Source organism: Hydractinia symbiolongicarpus, chromosome 2 (assembly GCF_029227915.1).
Source record: "Hydractinia symbiolongicarpus strain clone_291-10 chromosome 2, HSymV2.1, whole genome shotgun sequence".
Taxonomy (NCBI): domain Eukaryota; kingdom Metazoa; phylum Cnidaria; class Hydrozoa; order Anthoathecata; family Hydractiniidae; genus Hydractinia; species Hydractinia symbiolongicarpus.
In genome coordinates this window covers 19,285,817-19,306,070 of record NC_079876.1, presented here as the reverse complement: position 1 = coordinate 19,306,070, position 20,254 = coordinate 19,285,817, and the positions used below count along the sequence as shown (strand labels likewise).

Below are 20,254 nucleotides of genomic sequence, written 5' to 3'. Positions count from 1 at the left end.
GCAAGTTTTTCGACCTTTCTCCGTTCAGAGTTGTTTCACAAAAAGAAACAAAAATGTTACTTAGTTTGCTTTCGAGGGGAAATTGCGTAATGTCGCGCTGAAGCGGCTTCTTTTACATTTTGATCTTTAAATTTTATCTTCAGCGAAGCGCCTTTAGCGAATAATAACAGAACCTGTGAAATCTGATAAATTATTTATAACACATTTCCGAATATATGCTACACGGGGGTATTAACTGACTTAAAAATAATAAACGAAAATAAAACAAGTCAATAAGATTTTTTGTTCCGGTCTATCCTTTAACGGGCTAGCGCGTTTTGTTTTGATTTTCTCACCATTGTGCTACGTCAGGGGAAACATGTGTGTTTAGCCTCTCATTCATGCTGAATTATTCAAACAAAATGGCGATCCAAAGGTGATGCTTCACGAGGGAATTGAAAAAAAGAAAACAACTTACATAAGCGTATTAATATATTATGTTTTAAAAGATGCAGATATTCTTTAGTAATAAGTACATATTAGTTGATATAATAAAACTTATTTTTTTACTGGACAGTCCCTTTAAACTTAGACATGTTTATATTTTCATCCTACTTCTGACCGGAGGGGTGAAATCCGAGTTAAAATCTGTATTATATCTAGAAACGATCAAGGTTATAAATATCTAGTTTTTCCACATTCACTTAACACATAAAATGTGATTATTTAAATTATTACCGCTATCCTCAACTTTATAGCCATTTTGTGCCTTTGTTTTCGACGTGATAAAGTAAATAATTTTTTTGTCGTAATTTTAGCAAGGTAAGATTTAAAAAGTTCGGATGAAAGGTAGATTTTTTGTTTGACAACATTCGAAGTAATTTTTCATCACTATGGCTTTCGAAAAATGCGTTTTAATGGTACATCCAGAGACACTTTCGGAAGGGTGTGCTCAATATGAAGTGCGGTTAGTTTTGATGCATTTTAAGTAACATCTTGACTTTATATCAACTTAATGTATCTACAAAACATGATTATAAACAATCAGAAGTCAGTGATAAACCTGGACCATTAAGACCCTCAGTTTATTTATAGTTTTTATTTTCCTAGAAATAACAAAACTTCATATTTAGTTAGGCTTGGGAAGTTATTTATAGTTTTTTTTCCTGGAAATAACAAAACTTCATATTCAGTTATACGTGGGAAGTTATTTATAGTTTTTATTTTCCTGGAAATAACAAAACTTTATATTTAGTTATGCTTGGGAAGTTATTTATAGTTTTTATTTTCCTAGAAATAAAATTATGCTTGGGAAGTTATGTTTATAAAAAAACGTGTCGCAAAACTAAAAAAAAATGTTCAGAAATAATTGTTTCTTAGTAATTCTAAACTCACATTTTTTTGTTCTTAAAAGCAGTAAAGGAATTCAGGCTGAAATGTCATGGAAATGTCATAGAAATGCCAAGAGTACCATTTTCTGTCCATATTTATAAATATTTATTTTCCTAGATATATAAAATGGCAAGAAAACGAAGTTTCGATTGACAGAAATACCGAGAATTGGGCAAAAGGTAAGTGAACTTAAACTTAAAATCAAGTTGATTTTTTAAAACTACTGTTCGTTTGGTGTGTGTGTGTATAAATTGGTGTCTCGTTACTTTTAGGATTCAAACCGTGTTTTCCTCATTTTAGTGTGATGGTTCACACGATAACTATATTTTGTTTTCGGACCTACATAATGCAGTTAAAACAGGGTATGCTTGATCTATGGCACCACTACTAACAGGGTATGTTTGATACTATGGTACCACTACTAACAGGGTATGTTTGATACTATGGTACCACTACTAACAGGGTATGTTTGATACTATGGTACCACTGCTTTTAAGATTAAATAAAGCATGTGGTGCTAAAAATGCCACTTTGCAGAACGGAACTATGGATTTTATAGCTCGAGCAAAATAAAGCGAATAATTAAGGAATTTTTCATTGAAACCAGTCATTTGAGAGGCTCATTGACGAAAATCAAACTCATTTTGCCTTCAAACAATGAACAATAAAATAGAGTTTAAAAATATGTATCATTTATGTTGTGTTTTACTGAAAAAGTTTTACGTTACGTAATATTTATGTGTTTTTTTCTCTACTTTATCTCTATCTTTTAACTCGTCTACATTTTTTATAAGAACCATGAAATTTAGCTTCAGGCTCAAGTGTTCTTTAGTTCAGCCTGAAATTGTTCTTATTTTGTTCTTAAATTTTGAGTATTTTTAATCTATTTCACAGTACATTACATTAAAATCGAGTTTTCCCAAAAACGCAAAAATTTATTTTGTGAAAAATTCTGCCTTGAAAGATATTTCTTCATGTTTGTTGTGTTTTTCCTCTATGTTTGTTATGTTTTTGCAAAAAAAATTAGAATATCAGTAAATTTTTCGCCTTGCCATTGTTCTTTTTTTGTTCTTATATTTCAGCAAATCTCAGTCTCATCATTCTTATAAAATTTTTCTAATAGAAAAAAATTGTTCTAATAAAAGAAAAAAGGTGTATCCTTTTGACCCTTGTAGAGCTTGTAAAAAAATGCACGTAAAAGCAATTCTTGTTTCAAGGATTTTAAGAAAGTTCTTATTTATTTTAAGAAGTGCTAATGCTTAACAAGAATTATAATGCTTATTTTCTTGGAACAAGCATTTTGTTTCTTAAAATATGAAAATTCTTACTTAACTTATTCTTGGTAAGAATTTTACTTGAGGGTTAATAACATAATGATGTCTGTGTTTAATTACTAGTATACTTTGACACCTTGGCATCAGCTTGACAACTAGCTAGTGATTAGTATGCGTAACGCAAACATCTGTAGGGAATTTCGTAGCGCTGGTTGGTTAAAAAGCCTTAACGACGGGCTTACATACAGCACGGTATAACTTTTTTAATCGTATAGCAACAATAATGGTAGCTATAAATGCGAACAAATAACATTTCCGGAGAATCGTTAAAACAGCTACATACTTACAGAATCAAAAATCAAGTTACAGTAAATCTGAAATCTCCAATCACTCCGCCAGAAAAACAGCAAGAAATGTTGATAATTTTAAATCCATTTTTAATGGTGTAAACATAAATAACTGCGTTTTTAGTATAAACATTCATCAGCACAATGAGCAACCATGAAAACGGCGTCAAATTTGTGTGATAGACTCTTCTTCTGACGAATAGTAAACTTTCGTTCAAAAAAAGTTTAAAAAAAATATATCTGGTTATTGAAATATTTTTTTCTCTTTGTACATGGATTTGAAAAATTAATACAATAAAATTTAAATCAAACGTTATCTTTTTGGTCTTTACAACCTTATCACAAGTATCATCGTCATTCTTGACTTTCGTTTACTTAATATATATATCTAAAGAATAATCCTGGTTTCTAGACACCTCAACAAAATAACTATCAGTTAATAAGTACAATATAAACTGTTTTATCTCTCTCATTGACCCCAGGTAATATTTTTCGGTATAAACAGTTTATATGTAACAAAGAATAGCACAGTTGAACAGAAAGGGGTCAAAGTTTACTTTAGGAAGATAGGGATGTCTAGTTTCTGCTGATGACCGTCCGCGGACCTTTTCGAGGTGACCCAGCTAGTCATCCTGGGTACTTAGGTTCAGAAGTATGGGTTGAAACCTTCCTGCCCTTTGTTAAAGTTCTGTCCATCTTTTCAAATGTATTGTGTCGTTTTTATTTTGCTTTTTATTTTTAATTCCTTGAAAGAGGGAGAATTATACTTCTGAAGGCATTTCCTCTGGGGAGTACAACCTCTAGTTTGTTTCCAAAGACCTAACAGGTTGAGTTCATCATTGTGGTGGGTAGCCACCACTTTGTAAATTATTTTCTTAATATAAAATTACAGAGGACCTTTACAACCATTCGAAAAACGCGTTGCTCCGTGCAACAGTCATGGACCCTATGGCGTGAAAATATTCCAGGAATCTAGATCTTAATTAAAAAGTATTAGACAGACTAATTCATAAACGGTGAGTAGGACAAAGACAGCTAATAAAGTTATACTGCAGTCATAGGTACAACAATATAGCAAGATTTTAATTAAACATCACAATATGAAATCAAATGCTCCTACTTTCTCATTAAAATATTATTTAGCCAAGTAACTCGGAGAAAGCTATCAGTTCACGTTGATTTTTGCACGTTTCGGTGGCATTCCAAAATTTTTATGTAAGTATATTTTTTTTATTCTTCTTCTGCTAAATCACGTAGGTATAAGAGCGCCATACTCCAATGGCCCAATGTATAAATTTTAACTTTCACTTTTATTATTTTCTGCCGATTTTTTTTTCTTCTTTAGAACTTCTCACAAACTCTTCTACACAGTACATTTAATACAGTTGTGGTATAGCATATAGAAACAAAATGCAATAATTTTGCTGTGGCATTATTTTTTTTAAAAAAAGCTATATCCTCAAGTTTTCTCTTACTTTGGTTTAAATCTAAGTTTGGAGTTCTGTTTCGATTTTTCGCAAAAAGATCTAATTTTTATAGTTTTGGGTAGAATAAGAATGAAAATTAGAACACCGGTTAGTCACGTGTCAATTCATGACATAAAAGTAGTAGCAGTTTTAAAGTTTTGAGTTATGACCATATTCACAACTGGAGTTTATCATAACAATGACAAAAAATTAAACAAATTATTTTGAATAATAACCAGTACTTAAAAACCAATAAAGTCTGAGAGCTAGCGAAAAGAAGTTATTAAAAAGATTCCTTCAGATGAAAATTGACAAATTTTTAATCCAAGTTGTGAAAAGCCCAACAAATATTACCAACGTTTTAAAAAAACAATGACAGTAAAAAAAGTTATTAATTTGTAAGTCCACTTTTGAAGCGATATTTTTCGTTACTCTGTTATCTTCTGATGTGATGAAACCTATAATCCTTGTTAAAACCATGTAGGCACAATACAAGACTGCTTTTGAAAGGATATTTTTTTCCTTATTATCATTGGTTAAGTTTTTTTTTTTTGCATTTGGTTAGGTCAATCTGCACGAAATATGTGCCATATTTTTATTTTCTACTGAGAAACGAGTGCAATTTTCACTCCTTTTTCAATTCAATAGGACAAAAATTGATTTTTTTCTCCCTGTGGCTGAAATAGCGTACAAAAAACTTATGTTAATCTGCTAATTGGTAATAACTCATTGACTAAAGTTATCGTTCCATAACTTTCTTCTCATCAAAACATACATTATTTTTATAAATCTGACATTGTTTACGGTTCAATTATTCGTTTGTTCGCATGTAGTCATTTCAAAATGCCCGTGCTCTCCACCGCTGAGATTTTTAAGGTTTAATTATTTAGATCAAAGTTATAAACAAGTAATAAAAACAAGTTTTATGAAGAAGAGTACGATATATTTTAAGAGGATTTTTGTTTTAAACACAAATTTGGAATTTACTTCGAAAATTTTAGTTCATCTGTAACTATTTGCATTTTTATAGTCTGAAGCTGCATGTACTTAATTTTTTGCTGAAATTGTTCTTATGTTTTTAAGTAAACAAAAAGTTAAGAAAATGTCAACTTTAGCTTTTTAAGCGCTATTTACAAGAGGAGCTTATTTCTTAACCCCAAACAGGCCATAAAAATGCGCGGTCTTTATTTTAGGGCGTATCTTTTGGTATATGTTAGCTAGCTAAACCTAAAACCTAACCACGTTTTTAGAATGATGTGAATACATTTTTATTTTACTGTTTCCAAGTAAATTTAGAACTAAAACTCAATATATAGTTTATCAACGCTCAGTGGCACTTCAAATCACTCTGATCAGTTCAAAATATTAAAATTAGCTTGCTGGTGTGGTAGCTAGTCAAAGTAGCCAGCTAAGTTACAACCCTGGAAAAACATATTGTGAATTTTATTTTGAGCTCTCCATTCCCTCAAAATCAATGTTGAATACTGAATATGCTTTTCTGATGCTAACAGAAGTATGCCAGAAACCTGGAGTACAAAAGTAAAGTAACATTGACTTACAAAGGCTGGGTTTTCTTATAGCATTTTCATACAAGTATTTTTTCCAGAGTTGTAGCTATAGCTTAGCTGCATGAGTAATTAACAAATCATTTTTCAACATTTGTTGCGTAAAAAAAAATATTTAAAATTAAAATTTTTAAACTATTGACTGTTGTGATTATAAAACTGTCGCACTCCCTGTAAATAATCGTACATTTGTATCAAGCATTGTAATGGTTAACCTTAATACTTACAGCTTGTAAGTAATACGAATTGATAGAGCATAGAGCTTATCATAAATCTGCATATATAGATATATATATTTTTTAAATGACACCTTATTTTTTTAGGTTTTTATTCAAAAAAGGAAAATAAAAGAATCTACTTTTTCTCATAAGAATGTCTGGATTTCAGCGTGCTTAATTTTTGTCATAATCTTGAAAATTAATCTTGCAGAATTGTTCAAATTGTTTCTTTACAGAAAATAATCTCCATGGAATTCTTCCATAGAGTCGATTTATAAAAATATAAAACCAAAAATATTTTTTTGACGTCACAAAAAATTCCTCATTGCTTTCACTTATTAAAGGTAAAGTTCAACATGACAAAAATTTTGTGGACAAAATTTTACAGGAATTTCTTTTTATCTAAGGCAGTACGTCAGCAAACATTTTGTGTTTTTGTGATTCTCTCAAGGAAAAATTTGTTTTTGACCGAGGAAAATCACTGGACAATTTTATTTGCCTAAAAAAATACCAAGATGGTTACTCTCTGAGTACAAAATTTAAGAATTAGGATATCATCCTTTTAGTCAACCTTATATTTTAAAATTTTAAATAATTTTTTTACCAAATTCAATCTACGACAGAGGCTTAAAATTTAACACAAATAAGCAAGAACATTCCAAGGAAAATTTAGTCCAACTTTTTCCACCAAGTCAAATTAGTATCCTCATTCTGAAATCACAAATGTGTAAAATGTGAGTTAAAAATACTTCCAAAACTACCCTTACTTGAAAAAATTAACGAGTTAAGGCACCCAGAAGGTCAACCCAACTACTATTTTAAAACCACAGTCAGTAAGCCTAGCTAATGTTATTTTCACAGATGTTGTTTAAAAAATAAGGTACACTCAATAGCTGGAGAAAGGTTATATACCAGCAACATCACCAAAAACAAGTCAACCAGCCATCTAGATTGCTACCCATATATTCAAAGCTAGTAATATCTAGCTCATTTAACACCAAGAATAATAATTAAAAAGCATTAGAACGGCCCAATGATACATGCTATTATCCCATATTATCACCAAATGTTGACAATCTGTATGACAAATTAATTTTGCAAATACTTCTTGTAAACAAACCATATCTGCACTACTTCACCGCAAACTAAAAATTCGCTCATAACTAATCTCGTTTTCATGTTATTCGGTATTTTGGTATGTATATTCCGCGGAACGAAAATTGATATGGATATAGGTCTGTTATCAAATATGTTTTATCAAACAATCAAATTTTCAGAAAAGTCGTTCATTCTTTAATTCAAGATGGCGACGGTGGGTCAGGATTTAACAACTTTTTTTCTGGTAAATAAATTAATGCATTCAGATGACGAAAAGCCCCACCGGGGTAAAACAAGAACATGGGTGTAAAATGCGTAAAAAAGAATGTTTTAATAAAATTATAAGAGTTGAAAATAGAAGATAGGATTGGCTTCAGAGAAATGTTTCGTATAGACGCTACAGATTATGAGTACGTTTTGAGTAAAATTTTGGATTAAGGACACAATTTCTCAGGGCGTAACATAAAGCATCAATTTCATCTTGAAATGTTTTTATGTGTTACCCGTAGTCGCCACAGCCATCTCTGCAAATGATTCTAATATGGCGATAGGTAGAAGTTTTGTAAGCATTCTACGCAAGTTATCCTCCTCCAAGGTTTCAGTGAAACCTTACCTATCTCTAAATGAATTAAAAGGCTTTATTTCTAATGCAAACGGCGCTGCTTTTAATACTTTAACTAAGCAAGATGCCCTAGAGATTCTTGAGTATCTCATACCAGAGTTGTCTTTAGCCTTTCCTTTTTTTGGTAGATTATTCATGTGAAAATCTGTACTACTTGCAACGCTTGCAATAATATTAGCACTTCTGAGCAAGTAAGTCCATTTCTTCAAATGCCCTACAATCGTCAATAGATAACTTTTTGGAGAGAGAAGAATTGTCAGGCATTAACAACTCGTACTTCTGTCACTACTGCAATAGTTACCAAACTGCAACAGTTGAAAAAGAGGCCGCAGAGTCCAGTCCAATTTTGATTCTGCAATTAAAGCGCTTTGCCTATAACAAAGATCTTGTGTCTAAGGTTTGTTCTCCTCTCACACCTTACCGGGCATTGTTTCTATACCTATCACTGTAGAAAGCACTACAACTTAGGGCTGTAATCAACTGCTCTGGAAATTTGGACAATGGCCATTACACTACTGTCGCTTAAAACCAAGTCCATAGTAAGCGGTTTCATTGCAACGACAGAGCAGTGTTCCCTTGCAAAAAAGCTTGCTAAATGGTGTACAACCTTACATCCTTTTACTTAAAGAGCTTAGGTAAATTGCAGTCCGCACCGCAACTTCCGGTTTTATCAGCAAGAGGATTTGACTATTCTTTTTTTTTCTTTGTAGTCTTGTCTTTGGAAAGTGACGACTCCACTTATTAACCCAGTCAAAAAAAAACGAAAACCAAAATAAAAATTACGCCAGCAAGGGGTTTGACTTTACCAGGTCTTATCTTTGGACAGTGACAACTCCACTTATTATCCCAGTCGAAAAAAAACCAAAAACAACATAAAAATTATGTCAGCAAGGGGGTTTGACTGCACTGGTCTTATCTTTGGAGTGTGACGACTCCACTTCTTACCGCAGTCACACAAGATTGTACAGAGTACAAGATTGTACAGAGTAGGACAGATGAAAAGTTATGGATGAAAGAAATGTCTAGTTTCTGCTGAAGACTGTTCGTAGACCTCTTTTGAGGTGACTCAGCTAGACATTTTGGGTACCTTGGTTCAGGAATATGAGTCGAAACCTTTGTACCCTTTACAGAAGTCCTGTCCTACTCTCTCTGTTTGTTTGTTCAATTTTTGTGCCAATTATCTCCTTGGAAAAAGGAAGAATTGTGTTTTTTTGTATGAGCATATTCTTTAGGTGAGCAAAATCTCTAGACTTTAAATTTTAAGACTTAACTGGTCGAGTTTATCATTGTGCGTGCACTTTGTAACTGTCATTCATTCTTCATAAAAAGTTATTAAAAAAGGGACGGAGAAGGGGCTAAATAGGTTTAACGAATTCCTGAAGTCTCTCAAAAAATCTTGGACATATTGAGCTATTTAATGAAAATTCCACTTATAAGGAGATTCGCTTAAGTAGAACGCCCTCTAAGTAGTACATTTTTTTCTCCGTCCCTTGAGTGTCCCACTTAACGAGAGTATACTGTATTTTCAAAGTTTTGGCCCATCTCAAAGGCGCTTAACAGTGCGTCAAACTCGCAAGTTTAACGCAGTTTAATGAACTCTCTGATGCACTTACGCCCACCTTAGCATTGCGCGAAAAAATTACGACTACGAATTCCCGTGGATTGTTCCACGGGCTAATGACTAGGATATAATTATTCCTTCAGCTTCTAACGTGCTATTGAAAAAGTTATTACTCCAACTAAGAGAAAGTTAGGTAAAATTGAAAAGGTGAGCTATCTAGCTAGCTAACTAGCTAGCCAGCATAACTTCCCACAGTTTTATCCAGCTGGCTAACTATAGCTGGTAACAAAATAATTTTTACCTGATAAAATATATACATGAATAGTATCAAGTTCTGTTTTACATCACGTGAGCTACGCAATATACATATATTTTGACTTTACCACCAAATAGAAAAAGAATAGCAATGACTGTCATTTAGACGTTCTGGCCACGCGAATGTTTTTGACTTAAACACAACTTTTTACGAAAGTTCAATGCACATTTATATCCTTGCTCGTTGTTAGGGAAACCACGGAATTTACCTTTCAAGTTGTGACTAGTAATTAAGAAAGATTACGCTAATTTTTTTAAATTTTTTTGTGCTTTTAGGCAAAATATCTTGAAAATAAAAGATGGCTACAAATCATGACCTTAAAGTTGTTGAGAAAGTGAAAGGAGGTTTGTATTGTGTTATTTGTCAGATACTGATAAAAGATGATATGCAGTTAGGTTGCGATCATGGTCTATGTAAAAGCTGTTTGGATGACTTAAAGAAGATCAGCGAAAAAAGGTATGTTAGAAAAATTGATTTAGCTAAGCCCTGACCAGAGAACAGAATGCTAACTACAACTCACGTTATAAGTATTTGGATAACGTTTTAAAACAAATTATCAAAATCTTTATTCACTTTGAAAGTTAAATGGTTCATTATTACAATAACAGGTAAAGGCTACTCATGTTGTCTCGTTTAAGTAAAAGTTACAAAAATGAACCAATTTTGTAGGAATAAAGAACGTTCTGGGGATCAAGGGGGTAGCCTGTGACATTGTGTGCATTTTTTGGATCTCTTTTTGGGATTCAGGATACATAAAAATGCTAAGAGAGAAAATTCAGTATGATTTAAAAGTTGTCCATAGACAGGCATGGCGAGAAACATATTCTTAACCCTATTCGGTCCGGGGTTTTTTTCATAGGCTTGTCAAAAGTGAATAAAACTTAGCACACTTATATTACGCCACAAAAGGAACAAAATAGCACAATAAACTTTTGCTTGCGTCAGCACATTTTCTGTGACGTCATCAAAAGCTTGAAATTTGTTCAAAATGCCACTATCTGCTTGCAATACAATTACTTTAGTTCTAGAGCGAATTTTTACATTCTCTTTAAAGTTTCGGAAAGCTAAATAAAGGTTATTTAACATGTTTTCCGATTTTTGCATAGATAGCATGAAAAATTGACAAATATAGCCCGGATTCCGCCCCCCCCCCCCCTCAATAACTTTTCATAGGGTTGTTCAAATTGAATCAAACTTGGCACACTTATAGTACGTCATAAACGGAACAAAATGGCGCCAAAAAAAATTTTCTTGCGTCAGCACATTTTCTGTGACGTCATCAAAAGCTTGAAAATTGTTAAAAATGCCACTACCTGCTTAAAATATAATTACTTTTGTTCTAGAGCGAATTTTTACATTCTGTTTGAAGTTTCTGAAAGCTAAATAAAAGTTATTTAAAATATCTTCCGGTTTTTACATAGATCGGATAAAAAATTGCCAAAAATTGCCCGAAAATCCGTTTTTTCCCGATTTTCGGGTAAAATCCGACAAAATCGGGAAATCGGATTAGTCACGTGTTCAAATTATTCAAAATGATTCTTCTTGATGAAACAAAGTTGTCTTGCAAGTTTCAAGTTCTAAGGATAATCCTAACAGGAGTTATTATATTTTCCCCATTGTAAGGATTTCATAGAGATTTTTAGGGGTAGTTTCGAGTAATGGCCAATATCAAAGCCTCTGAAAGGTATGGGACCTAAAAAATTAGCATGCAGGTGTCTAATAGATAAATGTTGAAACTCAGTAAGTATCATAGCCATATAACAAAGCAATCAGGAGTTATTAATAAAAACCGTCAGGGGGGGCGGAATCCGCCCCCCCCCCCGGACCGAATAGGGTTAAGGGATTTTTAGGGGTAGTTTCGAGTACTAACAATATGAAAGCCTCTAAAAGGTATAGGACCTAAAAATGTTGCATCCAGTTGTCTTATAGATAAATATTGAAACTCAGTAAGTATTGTAGCCCCCAGATGTAACGTTTCACAATATAGCCTAGCGTCCTAGCAATTTCTATTTTCAGAATAAGCTTTTGTCAAAGTTCAAAAATTGAACCGTATCTTTGCTTTTAATATAAACACAGGGTTTTTGCAAAGCCACATTCGACAACCTGTTGCTTTTGTTATTTTTGCTACTATTTGAGCTATCAAAAGCGGTGCAAACTAACAAATCTTTAAACTACGCTGCAGCCTAAGATATCAACCTGTGTTCTCATGCTGAACGTTAGTCGAAAAAATCGATTCACACTTTTATAGTATACGACATGACTCGGCTAAGGTTTGATCTCACGACCTTCATCACCAAAGACTACAAGTCGGTGCCTCTTCATAGCAGCTCACCCGGCTAATCAGCCACCAAATAATTTAAGTTTGTGAAATAAGTTTTCGTTAGATGCTTCAATTTATCGTCAGATTGATCAAAAACGCAGACTACCATCGCAAAAATACCACGTTAATCAAGGCTGGGAAAACCTCTCATTGAATCAATAAACTTTAGACTTTTGCCCAAGTTTTTATCACAGTAAAAGGAGTAGCTACATATGTCTAGACAGATACAATAAATGCTGTCTATGTTATAAGCACTTATACCAAACTTCCGTTGACGCCATTTTGCTCAGAAATAATTCTGGGGTAAGCATAAACAAACCTTTTTCTTAGGCCATGTTTTGGCAATTATTTGAGAAGAGCCAATGACAATTTTTTGTCCTATCATGAATTTCCATAAAGAAATAGCTTCTGAAATCAAGGTTGGGTAAATAATTTCCTTCGCAGCAAACATTATGACAATTCGGAAAATAGTTTTTTGATTTCCAAACTCTTATTTTCTTGTATTACATTTGTTTTTGTTTTTAGTGGTTTCGGATTTGTCTGCCCGAGATGTCGTTTTGAAATATTCCAAACACAGGTAAGAAAGTAAGATGAAGTAAAAGTTTTCTGCAGCATTCATCATTACGGCTATTTATCAAAATTTGCGTGTATCCATACTTCTAAAATCAAAAGTAATTGCTTTTATACAGAGCATTGTATTACAACGACAATATGTATCAGTCATGCCACAGTACAACTTAGCAGGCAAAACAACGTTCTAAAAACGTCAAATGAACGTTCTTTTAAACCGTTAGATTAAGGTTGGCGCGAGGTTCTGTTTGCAACATACGACCACATTCTGTAGCGACGTATTTTGAAAGTTAATGTAAAAGGAACGTTATATTGACGTCCGCAGACCGGTCCGTGTACTGAAATATCATGATTAAGAATGCATCCAAGGGAGTCAAATCAATTCACATTTGTATTAAAATTGATTCAGTTATTCACAGTAAAAATGAACTATATAATACAATTACTGTCTGGTTTTTTTAAACCTACTTTCATAAAGGGGGCTTGCTTGAGCACGTCCACGCAGAACCGTCTCACATCGTCTTTTGTTACATTTCATAACGTTCTCTAAAAAGAATAGGTACATCGATATAAAAAATACCACTAAGTCATGCATATGCCTTCATTCTATTTTGACTACGTGGAAAAAAAACTAAATTCGTAAAATATCGAGGTGCACAAAAATTGGATGCACGATATCTAAACTCGCGCATGAAGGTGTGAAAATGAGATGAAATGTTCGTGAAAAACATAGATATGATTTACAAATCATTTATTTACCAACAATAACATTATACAATGTCAATTCAGTAAACTTTTTTTTGCCATGCTTCCCAGTCTTATTGTACGCTATAGTGTTAGTCAGGCTGAAAAGAAAACGACGACAGAAAACGTGTAAATTTAATTTGTACTACTTTTTTAAGAAACGCATATAAACCTTTTTAAGATTTTTATAAGCTATCTCTAATCAAATAAAAAGTAAAAACAGTGAATAGCTTTTGGTAACACTTTTTAATTTCAAATTTTATACAGCATTAATTTAACATCATCCCTAGCTATACCCAGTACTTGCTATTCAAGGCGAATTTAAAAACGCCCAGCTCTTTATGAAGTTGTTGAAACAGAAATCTAAAATCTTTACTTACTGTAGCAAAACATTGTACACTACTTTCCGAGCAATGCTTCCGCCGTTTTTACTTAATATCCCCTAATATAAAGCAACAATTTATGTGTTAATCATGGAAATGGGTTTTCAGTATGAAAAAAGAAGAACCATTTGATCAAATGCCTTTTTTATTTATGTTGTTAAATAAGTTTAGATATTTTGTCGGTTTTTTGGTCTGTTCTGTGCCATGAAATACTTTTCCAGTATGTTTACTAAACTGAATTCGAATTACAGAGCCAAAAACTATAGATTTTCTTTAAAACATGCCTTTTGCGAAAATTGAAACAGAGAAAGTGCCAAAAAATGACAAATAGTAACTAAAATGACTATCTGCAATAATATCAAATTGTAATTTACTTACCAAATCCAAATACTTATTATGTTCTTGAGTGACATTATCATCAACTTCTCTTCTGTGTCGCATATTGTCGATGCTGATAGGTGTACTTCCTTGTCAGCTATTGCAAATTTGACAATGACTTTTCTTTTTCTTAGGCGTATTGTGCAGTTGAACATTTCCTTCATATGACCTCTGAAAATTAAATATGTTCAATCCGTCTCCATTAAATGGAACATTCATAGCTTTGGGTGGTTTCGGAAATACAGTTTCTAAACTTAAAAATATCCAGATTTATTATGATTATTTTTATATTTGGTTTAACATTCACACATACAAAAGGAAGCAATATTTCAATGTATAAAATGTAATGTAAAATTATTAAAGTCATAAAAACTATAATTGTGAAACTTATAGTGTACGGAAATGCTACAAATCTAAGAGGAAATCAAGAAGATATGGAATTCCTAAATCTTAAGTGTTTTATTAAAAGTACACGAACTAAATGTACACTTACCGCAGGGGCACTTTATTTTAATTAATTGGTAACAATCCCATCTTTCCCTGATCTCTGTACAATTCTTTAATCCATTTCTGCATTCAGACCATTTTCCCAATATATACAGTTCTTGACTAGCCAGTGAGAGGGAAATCAGATATTGTACAAGACTATACCTTTTTCTAATTTAATTTCTGACTATGACTTTCATGCTGATAAATATAAAAATCTAAATATAAAAGGTGTACTTAACGCCTGTTACAAGTTCTACTAAAACTCGCCAACTCTCAACTTTAAAACAAATAAGGTTACATTTAAACAATGTTTAATATTAACTATTAGCGCTATGTGATCAATGTCTTGTTCTATATCATTCAACTTTCTAACTATACCTACTTTCAACCCAAGATAAGCGTAATAACCACCCCATTTTGTCTATGTTGGAACATTCCTTGGAGTTTTTGCTATGGTCCTATAGTCCTTTGGCATAATAATCATGGTGAAAAGTCTAATTGAAGGGAAAAGTCGAATTGTATCTATTTATGTATCTCCTTTTAATCAGCACGTTATATTGTGACACCATTCATGAATGCCATTGTCCCTTCGCCAAAATTAGTTTCCGCAAAATGTGCGAAGATTTTACTCGCAGAAATGTCATTGCGAAGCAGTTACATTAAATAATTTAATCTTATTCTTAATGTGTCACGTTTCCACGTTTTCTGTGTTAGCAGCAGCGTATGTTTACGACTTTTATATGTTATACTTAAATTTTATACTCGCTAACAATTTTGGTTAATGATTTGCAGGATTTTTTTAAAAAATCTGGCGAAATTTGCATCAAAATTGTATATTAACTGTACTTTCTTAGTTAGAGAATTAAGGTATTTTTAGGACATTAGTGAATTTTTCCCAAAGCATTTCTATTTTGACGATATCAAAAGTCACTTAACACAAACTCTTCCTAAATGGATGATCCATTATACATTTATATAACTTGGCACATTACATACCCTGCACACCACAGTAACTTAACCTGCCTTGTATTCAAAGCATGTCATATTTTTCGCAAAAATTTCTTCATTTCTAACAATTCATTTGTAATGAAAAAAGATTTTAAGTGTGATTAAAATAAAAAGAGGGGTTACCCAGCATGACACTTGACACAATATGCCGGCATAGATATTATTGCTATAACAGCCGTCAAAACGTCAAGTGAAGCCACCAGTAGTCAAATAAATATAAAATGAATACTGAAAAGTTATATTTCCTATGATTCTATTGCTGACAGCATAAGAAAAACTTTATCCTGTGAAGTAGGCAAAGCAATTTTTAAAAAGGATATTTTTCATTTATTCACAAAATTGCTTACATTCTTAATTTTATGAAAAAATAAAAGTATATTGACTGTTAGAAGAGGACACTGGTACATGTTATAACCCTGTAGTAACCCTGACCTTCAGTTTAAGAATGTTAACTGTGCCAAAAAGGATTTTAAGAAAAAGAAATGCAAACATATTTTTAATAGGAAAAACAAATTCCTTTTTTTTGTAAAGAAGGAAGCCATGGGATTTGAAACCTCACCCAAGAGAAAGAAAAGCAACATTTAACGGTACAACAAAGGGTAAAAATTTTGCCTTACGTTTTGCTGCGGCTTGTTTGTGTAATTGATTTACTCGTTTTACACTATGACGTTGTGCATCTGCTTTACTACGTGGCAGAGCACTTTCTACATTTTGTTTGGCTCTTAATGCCCTCTAATATTGAGCGAAGTCAGCCCTCACATTCAAACTACCATGTAATCGAGGATGAGGATTTACATTAACATCAACAGTTCAAGGAGTACTTACCAGCAATTATTATTATTATTATTATTCCGAATATTTATACAGGATATAGCCACTTAAGTGTTTGAAACACTGTGTGGGTCCTGGTTCGGAATGTATACATTAAGTATACACCGGCATTACCTACCCAATTTCCCTCACATGGCATGGGTTGACCCGTAGCTGTAGTAAAGACACTTGCTAAACATGCCTGCGCTGTGGACCGAACCACGGACCTTGTGATTGCGAAGCGAACTCCATAACCACAAGGCCACGCGCTATGTGATTAGGCTGGCTATGGGCTCGCTAAGCTAACAAAACAAACCTACCTAGCTATAAATAACAAGAAATGTAAACGAACAGAAAAATTATAAAAAGGTTTACAAAATTTAGAAAACTGTAATATTCTCAGAGCAGGAAAAGTCTTCTCAGCAGGATCCGACAGACAGAATACTGTTATTGATAAAAGATACTAAACGTAAACCCGTGGACCATGCACGAAAATAAAAAGCGATTTGGGATAGTTCACTATATTGCCTTTTTAGACAGCCTTTTTTTTCTGGTGAAAATATGGTCTCGCATAAATTGATTCACATATATCGGCTATACAGAGATAAACGTAAGTATAACATGCCACTGACGTGTGGTTGGCCAAAGAAAATCTTAAAGATTTTAACGTAAACCTTCACTGGCATTATTTTTTTATACACACAAAGTTATAATGTTTATGTTAAGAATTCTGAATAAGACTAAACAAAATTTAACTGTTTTTTAATATTCTTAGGGACAACCGTCAATAATGATAGATTGGATGCTTTCATCTGTGACAGCTAAATATAAGAATACCGCAAAAGGATGTGAGTGGACTGGTGAGCTTTGCAAGATGATGGTACGTTTGTTTGCTATCATAAATACATGTTAAAATGTGTGCAATAGATATGATTATAACTACTTTACCTTTTTGGAAAAATCTGTAAAAAAAAAGCTGCAAAATATCCGGTAAAAATCTGTAGTCTGTAAAATTATTAGTCACTTGCGCAAAATTTAGTCACTTTTAGAGGTTATTTTGGGGACAAGTTAGGTTGGTTATGTGTTATTAACGGCTTAAAATTGTTCCCGCATTCGAATGAATTTTGCAGCGAACATTTTCACGATAAAAATACTTTTTTAATTTACGATTAAATTTTACGATTAATATCGTTGTTATATTTTTCGCACTTCATACACACATGAACTTTATTTACTGATTTATACATTGTGTTATCACATGGACGGCAAAATAACCGCGCTTTGCAGACCCGATCTAATACTTCTTCTCATGCCTGATATAACATCAAAACAAACCACCAAAATATGCTGCGGCAGTTTTGGAAAATACGTGACAAATTTTAAAAATATTACATTCCTGCAATTTCCGTTTACTAAAAAATTGTTTTATGCCATGTAGATTAGGATTCTGATCTTATTACGTACCAGTAATAGCTCTCTTATTTAGGAAATAAAAAGTTGTGTAGGTTTTTAAAAACTAATTTTTTATTAAAAAAATACTAGACCGTGTTTTATGTATCGTCAAATTTTTTTAAGAAATTTCACAATATTTTGACGTATTATGTTATAATGTGGTGCATTTCAGCAGCACGACTTTTTATATCTGTCTGGCGTCTATTTATAACACGCTGATCATTATACATTTGCCGAGCAGCAACAGCCTGCTTTGCATCAATTCGCAACATTCTCATATTTTATGCTTGACGCGCAGCAGCCTGCATTTCAGCATTTTGTGAACATGTAGCATTAACCTGCTCGCTATATTGAGCATTACGAACAACCGCCATTCTAACAGCATTGTTGTGCCGCCTATTAAAGACAGTTTCAGAAGGCCACATTTTGCGCATGTCGGCACCAAGCAGAAGCAACATTGTAGTTATCTAAAATGCGTAGCATTTCATTTTGTTGGCCATTCTATGGAAGCTCAGCTTGTTCAGGACAATAGTGCTAAAATAGAGCCCACCATACTTTGATTAAATCCAGGCTGTTGAAGCACAAATTTACCCATTCTTGAAAAGCCTTAAACTATGTACAAGGGTGCTACTGTTATTACTACTTACAAATGTTTTTGACGTTTTGTATTATAAAACAATACAGGTATTTCAAATATTAAAAATACAAACTGCATATGATACTGCTGCTAGAATTTACAGTAAGGAAAAACTAATCAAATACTACTAATTTGAAGTGTTGCTGCTGACTAACAGAATATTTAGGTCTAATTTGAATAATGAAAGGCTAATTATCTATAAAAAACATAATCATTGATTAAACAAAAAAGTCAAAACTGCACGCTCTTTAACAGTCATACACACACAAAAAAAAAATAAGGAGCCATTTGTTTCAAAATTAAAATTATTTTGCCGGACCCGACGTCAGCAAACAACCATTTCACAATGCATATAAATTTTGTAATGGAATTCTTATTGGACGAAGTGAAACTTTTTCTGCCATTTTTAAAGCGTTTATGGTTTGCAGCGCTTAATTAGGTAAAAATCAATAAAATTGGGGTTAAAGAAACATATGGTACAAAAGTAACCAAGATCCCCCTACTTTTTGTATAACAGACCCTGCCTTCATTTCAAAAGGTAGGGTCTGTTATTACAGACCCTATCTTCATTTCAAAAGGTAGGGTCTGTTATTATAGGCCCTACCTTGAAAAAATCCATTTGAAAAAGACCTGAGGGAGGTAGGGCTTGTAGGATCTGTAATAACAGACCCTAGATTTGGAAATGAAGTTATAGAACAATAATTTTCTCAAGATGGGTCAACACACCCGTTTTAGAACAGATAGGTTAATGGCATATTCATAATTGATGCAACAGGTAAATAATCTTTTATAAAGAAATGTGTATATACGGGCCACTGTTTACGTCATCTTATTGTTTTTCTGTCTCAGTTGACTTTTCCGCATGTTGTAAAAACTACTCCTTTATAGTAATACGATAATTCAGGTGTTGGTGATACAATCAGGGTATTCTGTTGGGCCCAGACATAACTACCTCGGTCTGTACATTTAACTTCGGGCTTTGTATTTTACAGTGTAACATAAAAAACGGTTAGTATCCCCTTAGTCACTGACAGTGTAATGTTTCGTTACAATCTTTTAACACAACATTAACGTCATATTTTAAGGACCATCTTGTCAAAGAATGCAATTTTCATCTCGTTACTTCCTCCTTTACACACTGCGAGGAAAATGTTGAAAGATATGTTCTTGCAGAACATCAGGTGGAATGTCCTTATAAATCTATAACATGCAGATATTGCAGATGGGTATGTTGCCAATCACAAATCCAGGTATATCTAACTTCGCTTTATTTCTTAAGTAGAATTAGGTTAGTTTTTTTTTATAATATGCTTCATAAGATTATTAGGTTGAAATTTCAGAAACAATAGTTCTACTGTTTAGAACAAAAGAGAAATTAAAATTCTGACCTTCTTATAAAAAACAAACGTTTATAAACGGGTGGCTTTTTTTTCTCATATGCGACATGCTGGTACAGATACCATTATCCATAATTTCCACTTATGACACTTATTATTTTGTTTCAAGTGTACGCATGAGTGTTGTAAATACTTTTATCATTTATAAGTAATGCCTTGCTTTTATGTCTAGATAGAACTTGCTTTAATTAAACTTCCAAAAAGATAAAGCGTTAATAATCTTCTTTC

The 20,254-nt window shown here is 32.8% G+C and overlaps 1 protein-coding gene across 3 annotated transcripts in view; it reads left to right on the top strand.

The window, feature by feature from the left end:
* The first annotated feature begins 1,278 nt into the window (after window positions 1–1,278).
* The window catches only part of LOC130629912 (TNF receptor-associated factor 5-like), a 30,045-nt gene continuing 11,069 nt past the window's right edge, over window positions 1,279–20,254 (top strand). Inside the window, exons 1-6 of one of the 3 annotated variants that reach the window (XM_057443288.1) lie at window positions 1,279–1,550; window positions 1,644–1,766; window positions 10,114–10,294; window positions 12,684–12,735; window positions 17,316–17,420; window positions 19,715–19,879. In XM_057443288.1, coding sequence (XP_057299271.1) covers window positions 10,137–10,294; window positions 12,684–12,735; window positions 17,316–17,420; window positions 19,715–19,879 — 480 coding nt within the window. In that variant the 5' untranslated portion in view covers window positions 1,279–1,550; window positions 1,644–1,766; window positions 10,114–10,136. Of the gene's footprint in view, window positions 1,551–1,643; window positions 1,767–3,542; window positions 4,208–10,113; window positions 10,295–12,683; window positions 12,736–17,315; window positions 17,421–19,714; window positions 19,880–20,254 lie in introns of those variants that run through there. The other 2 variants (XM_057443287.1, XM_057443289.1) reach the window with 2 other exon arrangements.